Raw genomic sequence first — 8,942 nt, forward strand, 5'->3', positions numbered from 1 at the left:
AACGCAAAGGGTCTTATAACTCCTATTGGACCATTTGGGGACCCACCAGTTGAGAAGAGGTTGGCTAACTGGAACCCCAATGCACACTGCAAGTATCACCAAGGTAGGGGCCATCTCACTGAAAACTGTTGGAAGCTTAAAGAAGCCATCCAAGAATTGATCGACAACAACAAGCTGTCGTTTCCCCCTGCCAGTAAGAAGCCAAGCATTGATAATGCACCTCTCGCTCATACCCTGGCTATCTCTGATGAGGAAAACGAGGTTGACCCTCATCTCTCATTAGACCTATCAAAGAAATCCGTGCCATAGAAAAAGAAGAGGAAATCTTTTTCGATGTCAAGGATGATCTTCCAGAACCGGCAAGTAAGGAAGATATACAATTGCTCACACTGTCTATGAGGGAGGTATCGCATCTACTACGTGAAGCTCTCAAAGCTATGAACGAACTCCAAAAGAAATATGATGAGCTTCCACTTCCGAAAGATGAACCTAAAAGAGAATTCACACCAGTGAGAACGACTTATGAGGCAAAGCATTTTCCCTTACAAGTCACTGAAAAGCCCAAGAAGAGCAATAGAATCTACACTCCAATTGGGATCCCATATGCGCAAATGTTCAAAATGCTCTCCGAGAGTGGAGAGATCAAACCTCTCGAACCGAGACCATTCGAATCGTTGAAAAGGACAGACAGATATTACTGTCAGTATCATCAATCAGGGGGTCACACTATAGAAAACTGTTTCAAATACAAGGATTTGGTTCAGAAAATGATTGATGAAAAGAAACTAGTCTAAGTTCAACAAGAAAAGGACGCAACCATCAATGGAGTTTGGGATAGTGATGAAGAAGATGTCTATCTAAAGGATGTAGTAGGACCTACACCTTCTGTGTTATACACCACAGATAACATTTGGGCTGAAGAAGACTCATCAATAGACGTCCTCACAAGATCCGAGAGAATGCAACCTCCCGTTTCAACACAACCTATGCCAACCACACAACAAGTTCCCATACCTATCATTGAAGACAATGATATTGTTAAGCAGTTTAAGAAGACAAAAGTTGAGATGAATGTATGGAAACTTCTGGCAACATCTCGAGAACATAGGTTGGCTGTAATGAATGCCTTGGACAAAATCGGGATAGATTCTGACACTACTCCTGAGGGACTAGCCAACTTCCTCACAAGTGACCTTCCTAGTCCGATTAATTTGATCACCTTTTCTGACAAAGATTTACCCCCAGAAGGTGACAAACACTACAAGGCATTAAACCTCACAGTAGTCTACAAGAGGATGAATGTTCCTATGACTCTTGTAGACAATGGATCAGCCATCAACGTCTGCCCACTTAGAACTGCGAGGATGCTCGGCATAAGGGACGAAGATTTAACTCCGTCTACACAAGGAATAAGAGCCTACGATAACACTCGTCGTCAAGCTCTTGGAAAGATTACCATAAATGTAACGGCAGGAACAATAGAACATGCTACTACTTTCCAAGTAGTAGATATTAAAGCTTCATTCAAATTGTTGTTGGGACGCCCTTAGCTTCATGATCTAAAGGCTGTCCCTTCATCTCTCCACCAACAAGTAAAAGCTATAGTTGGGGGAATTCCAATCACCATCGATGCTTCGCCCATGAGGATCAAATCTATAGAGAATCCAATTATTAATGTAGAGCACGACGAAGATGATGAAGATTTATGGGGCTTTAACGAAGAAGTCTCCTTAATCCAGGAGGATGAAGGGACCCCTCTTTCCCATGACCCCCATTCCAACATGATTGTCAATGCCATGCTGAAGAAACAAGGACACTTTCCTGGGATGACCCTAGAGAAGAAGAAAGGAATGGCAAAACCGCTGGAGTCACCCAGCCTCCCTAAGTTAGACACTTTCGGACTTGGTTTCCAACCGACTCGGAAAGATCTCAAGCGAGCCCAGGAAAAGTCAAAAGCACGTAGGGATGCTCGCATTCAAAAGAAAGCAATCCCAATGGATCAGTACCCTCTTACACTTAAAGGTCAGTTTATAAAAGAAGGAGAGGACTATCCATGCCATGAATTTCCCGAGCCATTTGTTGTAAACGGCATAAGACAACCGGGATTCGAGATTTTCTTGGATTGCTACTTCACTGATGAAATCCCAACTCCTGTCCACAAGGAGAAATCACCCCCATGCTTTGACTTTAACGTCATGGGATTACTGTTTGGGCGAGAAAAGAATGAGCCAACTTGTAAAGAGGATAACTCCTCGCTCATTCAAACAGTCCTACAAAGTGAAAGCTTCGATCCCTCGAAGCTAATTACTCCAGCTGAAGGATCACTACAAGGGTGGCGCAAGACTATCAAAGTGACTACTCCAAGCGGAAGGAAGATATCCATCATGACAGGGCAAGGACCGATGTTTGAAGAGTCGTCTGAGTCAGAGTCTGAGTCGGAGTCTCTCCCTCTAGAGTCTTCTAAGTCTTTAGTAGTAACACCTCCCCCTCCTATTTCTTCTCCTAGGATAGTTAGTGATCCAGTCCCTGAGGACATATCACTCTTTGATGTAATGATCTCAGAGTATAATAATATTTCTCATTCTCCTTACTTCTCGTGTTCTTCTCTAACCCAAGATGACGAGCATTGCTTAACTAACAATGAAAAAGACAAAGAAATTATTAAAGCAATGGAAACACTCGAAAAGAAAACACCGGTAATTGAAGAAACTGAAACAGTTGATATCTCAAATGATTCAACTCATAAAAGAGAAGTTAAAATCGGATTAACACTGAATAAACAAGAAAGAACCGATTTAATTAACTTAAAGAATTCATCGATGTATTTGCTCGGTCATATGAAGATATGCCAGGCATTAATAGAGAAATAGCTCAACACACTATACCACTAATTCCAGGAATGAAACTTGTAAAACAAAAGTTACGTCGTATGAAACCTGACGTAGCTCTTAAAATAAAAGAAGAAGTTCAAAAACAAATAACTGCAGGTTTCATCAAGGTATCCAAATACCCCGAATGGGTCGCCAACGTCGTCCCAGTTCTGAAGAAAGACGGAAGGGTAAGAATGTGTGTCGACTATCGAGATCTAAATAAGGCAAGTCCAAAGGACGACTTCCCTTTGCCACACATCGATATTCTGGTAGATAACACGGCAAATCACGCGCTTCTCTCGTTCATGGATGGGTACGCAAGGTACAATCAGATTCTCATGGCAGAAGAAGACATGGAGAAAACAACTTTTATAACACCATGGGGTACTTACTGCTACACGGTAATGCCATTCGGGTTGAAAAACGCGGGTGCTACTTACCAACGAGCAGCAACTGCCTTACTCCATGACATGATGCATAAAGAAGTCGAAGTATATGTTGACGACATGATTGTAAAATCAAAAGACCGTCCAGGCCATCAAGTAGCCTTAAGGAAATTTTTCGAAAGGCTAAGAAAATATAATATGAGGTTGAATCTAGGGTGAAAGTTCGGTGTTCGGTTTGGTTTTTGGCCCAAACCGAAACCGAACCACCTTAATTCGGTTTCTTGATTTTAGAAACCACACCGCACCACTTTACTTTAGAAACCGAACCAAACCGAACCATATTTATTTCGGTTTCAAAATAAAAAAACCGAACCAAACCTATTTTTTTGGGCCTCTTTTATTTGGGCCAATAATCTGCAAATTGGGCCTCATTAATCAACACACTAAGTCACTATTCTCACTAACACAGCAAGCAGTACTGTAGTGCAAATTAACAAAATAACAGCAAACAAATTTAGTCCAATTCATACAAAGTACAAACCAATCCAAATCATACAAACTTAACTTTTCAGTTTAAACAACAAACTAACAAAGTATCAAATCAAACCAATCAATCCATACAAACTTAAATTAAACAAGTTTTAACAGAACTACATAGGTTAAACATAACATGATCAACATTCAACAACATTACAGCCTTGAGCAGGCAGATGAAGCAGCAGGCAGCAGATCGATCCAGCAGAGCAGTAGCAGCAGCCAGCAGAACAACAAAGCAGTAGCAGCATAACAGCAACACAGTAGACCAGTAGCAGCAGATCAACACAGCAGTAGCAGCAGATCAACACAACAGTAGAAGCACAGAGCAATCACTCAAGTATTTTCGACCACTTCATCAATTTTAGCATCACCAATTGCCATATTCTTCATTTCTATCATAATTCAATAAAATTCACAAGATAAGAAACCAAAATAAATATATGTACATAATGAAAAATAGCTAACTTTGATTAAATGTTCTTATATTTTACCTTCTTCAAGATGCTCAACTTCCTCTAAACACTCTTCAATACTTGGGAATGGTGCAGCACGTAACCAATTTTGAGCACATACCAAACCTTCCACAACTCGAGGAGTTAATGAACTCCTAAACTGATCTAGAACTCTGCCTCCAGTGCTGAAAGCACTCTCAGAAGCTACTGTCGACACAGGGACAGCAAGAACATCTCGTGCAATTTTAGCAACAGTAGGAAACCTTGAACAATTGAACTTCCACCAGCTCAAAATGTCAAAATCATCAACATCTTCAGCCGTATCCTCCTCCAAATATTTGTCTAATTCTATTTTTGCATCTCCATCTCTCTCACATTTGTGTTTCTTATACTTATTCTTCAAGACCTCTATCTTCTTATGTTTGGGAGACATTGGAATTTTTTCATCACTACTTGAAGCCGTTTCCACCTTATTCCCATCACCATATGAAGAAACACGATAATCCTGATATAAAGCATTCAAAGCTTCTTTCACATTTTTAACCAACTTTGATGCACCAATAGAATCATAGATTTCAGTTATCATCCACTCAACATAATCAAGTTTATAACGAGGATCAAGGACAACGACAATAAAAATCAAGAGGTTTATTTTTTCTGGATCACCCCAATACTTTTCATATTTATCTTTCATTCTACAAGCCATAAGACACATATCCGGATCATCACTTGACACCAAATCTTTCAAAAGTATACAAACACTCACCAATTCATGAAAAAACAGATTCGAAGTGACATATAAAGAGCCAGAGATATGCATGGTCAAATCATAAAAAGCTTGCAGAAATTTAGAAAATCTTCTCACATTGTTCCAGTCATCAGCATCAGGGCTGCCCTTACCATCCCTCTCACTCAAATCAAGTAAATAGTGAGGGTCTTCCTCAGAATACCTCTCAAAAGCATCCTCAAGTTCAATAGCAGCAGATAACATCAAATAGGTGGAGTTCCACCTAGTGGGCACATCAAGGCACAATCCCTTTTTAGTGTTGATTTATTCATCTACAACACATTTTTTAAACCTTTGCAACCTAGCAGGAGATTGTTTTATAAACCTAACAGCATGCCTTACACGTTGAATAGACTCATTAACATTTTTCAACCCATCAGAAACAACCAAGTTGACAATGTGTGCAACACAACGCATGTGAATGAAACGACCCTTAAGAACCCCAGTTTTCCATCCATTCATTTTCCTTCTCAAATACCCAATTGCAGTATCATTTGAGCTAGCATTATCAACAGTTATACACATGACTTTTTCAAGCCCCCAATTAAGCAAACATTTTTCAATTTCTTTGCCAATATCATCACCCTTATGACTAGAAATAGGACAAAAATTCAGAATTCTTTTGTGTAATTTCCAGTCATTATCAATGAAGTGGACAGTCAAGCACATGTAATTGATTTGTTGTAAAGAGGTCCAAGTATCAGTGGTTAAAGAGACTCTTGAATTACATTTCTTTAATTGATTTTTCAGCTTTCTTTTCTCAGTTAAATAAGTTTCAAAACAATCTTTTGCTACTGTAATTCGAGAAGGAACATTAAATCTACGTTCCATTACACCACAAAAGTGTCTAAAACCTATACCTTCAACAAATTTAAATGGAAGTTCATCAACAATTACCATATACGACAAAGCTTTTCTAATACTACCAGCATCAAATTTGTGGTATGTCAACCCACTAGTACCACCAGCAGCACTTGTTACTTTAGCACTTTTGAATGAAAGCAAACTTTGTTTTGAATCTTTAGGGGTGTTATAGGGATACTTACGACAACGGTTAATATGAGCCCATAACACACTAGTTCCATTTTTCTTTGCCTCGCACTTGTAGCTCATCCCACAATACTTGCAAGTTGCCTGCCTTCCAGAAGGTAAGTCTTCTTTCACAAAATGCTCCCAAACTTCAGACCGCTCTTTCATCCTCTTCCTTTTTACACCTTCTTCTTTTTTGTTACAGTCAGATTGGTCAGTCTCAGGTTTGAGTTCAGGGTGGTCATTGACACCCACATTGGTTTCCATTAGCCTAGGACATAAAAAACAGCAGCATAAGAAGACTAGCAGAGTAATAGCAAAGTAGTAGCAGTCTAGCAGAGCAATTAAACATGCAGAACAGCAGAAAGTTAATTCCCACAAATTAAACATGCAGTAGCAGAGAAATTAAGCAAACTAAAACTCCAAAATTAATTCCCACTAATTAGCACAAACTAAAATTCCCACAAATTAATTCCCACAAATTAGCACAAACTAAAATCACAATTCACAAATTAAAATCGCAGTAGCAATGATTTAAGCAAGTAAAATCGCAAGTTAAAATCGCAAATAAAAATCGCAAGTTAAAATCCCAATTCACAATTGAACATGCAGTAGCAACGATTTAAGCAAGTAGCAGAGCAACGATTAGTAGGAGAAGACAGGGGAGAGCAAGTAAGTAGAGCAACGATTAGCAGAGCAAGTAGTAGAGCAAATTAAAATCGCAAATTAAATTCGCAAATTGCATAGTGCATACCTTAATTAGTAGGAGAAGACAGGAGAGAGAGAAGCAGGTGGACCGTGGACGGTGGTCGCTTGGTGCCCTGGTGTACTGGACGGTGGTCGGAGACTCGGAAAGGACTTAGAGAGTCAGAGGAGACAGGAGAGGGGTCGAAAGAGTGGAGAAAGGCTAAGAGGAATTAGGGTTTTTTTATTTTTCATTATATACCTAAGGTATTTAGTTTTGGGCCAGGGGTTTTGTAGGATTGGGCTTATAATTCGGTTTGGTTCGGTTTTTTTCGGTTTTTCAATTTCTCAAACCGAAACCGAACCGAAAACCAAATTTTTTTTATTTTTGACACCGAAACCGAACCACCCTCCCAAAAAACCGAACCACATTCCTTATTCGGTTCGGTTTTACACCGATTCACTTTCACCCCTAGTTGAATCCATCAAAGTGTGCTTTTGGAGTCACCTCAGGCAAGCTTTTGGGTTACGTCATAAGCTCTAGAGGAATAGAGGTGGACCCAACCAAGATCAAAGCAATCATGTCAATGCCACCGCCCAAGACTGAGAAACATATTCGAGGATTTATTGGTCGGTTGCAATACATAAGTAGGTTCATATCAAAATTAACGAAAATATGTGAACCAATCTTCAAAAAACTCAAGAAGAACGTACCAATAATATGGGATGACGAGTGTCAAAAAGCCTTTGAAAAGATCAAAGCCTATCTCGCAAACCCTCCCGTATTAGCACCAGCACTTCCCGGAATACCTCTTAGGTTATATTTGACAGTTACCAAAGAAACAATGGGAGCCATGCTAGCACAAGAAGTAGAAGGCAAGGAGAACGCAATCTACTACCTAAGCAAGAAGATGCTCGAATACGAAGCACGCTATACACCGCTCGAGAAGTTGTGCCTCGCCTTGGTGTGGGCCACAACTAAGTTAAAACATTACATGCTGGTGCATACCGTCTTCGTAGTCTCCCGATTAGATCCACTCAAGTATCTATTCGAGAAATATACACTCAATGGACGCATATCAAGATGGATAGTCAATCTAGCCCAATTTGATCTAAGGTTCATGCCACAAAAAGCTATCAAAGGATCCGTGGTGTCAGACTTTCTAGCATATTTTCCAATAGAAGACTCGACGCCAATACAAGACAATGAATTTCTAGATGAAGACTTAATGGTCACTGAAGATGATACTTGGACCTTATACTTCGACGGAGCCTCAAACCAAAAGGGATGTGGCGTTGGAGTGTTACTAGTATTACCTAAAGAAGAACATGTTCCAATCTCCATAAAGCTTGATTTTGACGTTACCAACAATGCTGCTGAATATGAAGCATGCGTGGTAGGCCTTGAAACAGCTTTGGCATTGGGAGTAAAAAAGTTAAGGACATTCGGAGACTCTTCTTTGATTATCAATCAAATATCTAAAAGGTGGAAAGTAAGGAGCGAAAGTCTAGCCCCTTACCAAACCTATCTGGAAACTCTTACCGATCAGCTAGACAAGGTAGAATATACATATCTACCTAGAGAGGAAAATCAATTTGCTGATGCCTTGGCAAGATTAGCCTCAATGGTTAGGATTCCCACGGAAATCGAGCAAATGCCTCTAATTATAGAAAAAAGGCACAAACCAGCATACATCCAAGCTATAGAAGATGACGAAGTAGTCTCAAGGCGAAGAAGAAGAAGAAGTGGAGGAAAGAAGAAGAAGAAGAAGAAGAAGAAGAAGAAGAAGAAGAAGAAGAAGAAGAAAGAAGAAGAAGAAGAAGAAGAAGAAGAAGAAGAAGAAGAAGAAGAAGAAGAAAAGAAGAAGAAGAAGAAGAAGAAGAAGAAGAAGAAGAAGAAGAAGAAGAAGAAGAAGAAGAAGAAGAAGAAGAAGAAGAAAGAAGAAGAAGAAGAAGAAGAAGAAGAAGAAGAAGAAAGAAGAAGAAGAAGAAGAAGAAGAAAAGAAGAAGAAGAAGAAAAAAAAAAAGAAGAAGAAGAAGAAGAAGAAGAAGAAGAAGAAGAAGAAGAAGAAGAAGAAGAAGAAGAAGAAGAAGAAGAAGAAGAAGAAGAAAAGAAGAAGAAGAAGAAGAAGAAGAAGAAGAAGAAGAAGAACCGTGGTACACGAACATACTCAATTATGTCACCAAAGGAGAATAC

At 39.5% G+C, this 8,942-nt stretch overlaps 1 protein-coding gene across 1 annotated transcript; it reads right to left on the minus strand.

Moving 5' to 3' along the window:
• Positions 1-4,126: 4,126 nt before the first annotated feature.
• Positions 4,127-5,236, minus strand: LOC110732884 (zinc finger BED domain-containing protein RICESLEEPER 2-like). The gene is made up of 2 exons (XM_021912868.1): positions 4,285-5,236; positions 4,127-4,185 (listed from the first exon to the last, which is right to left on the minus strand). The coding sequence occupies exons 1-2, from the start codon at positions 5,234-5,236 to the stop codon at positions 4,127-4,129; spliced, it is 1,011 nt and encodes a 336-aa protein (XP_021768560.1).
• Between the last annotated feature and the right edge of the window lie 3,706 nt (positions 5,237-8,942).

The sequence above is a fragment of the Chenopodium quinoa genome, unplaced genomic scaffold (assembly GCF_001683475.1).
Source record: "Chenopodium quinoa cultivar QQ74 unplaced genomic scaffold, ASM168347v1, whole genome shotgun sequence".
Classification (NCBI taxonomy): domain Eukaryota; kingdom Viridiplantae; phylum Streptophyta; class Magnoliopsida; order Caryophyllales; family Amaranthaceae; genus Chenopodium; species Chenopodium quinoa.

Bases quoted from the DNA above. Each gene is read 5' to 3' on its own strand.
- LOC110732884 (XM_021912868.1), bottom strand. From the start codon at position 5,236: ATGTTATCTGCTGCTATTGAACTTGAGGATGCTTTTGAGAGGTATTCT. The intron at 4,186-4,284 runs GTAAAATATAAG...GAATTATGATAG, and splicing joins AGTTGAGCATCTTGAAGAAG to AAATGAAGAATATGGCAATT.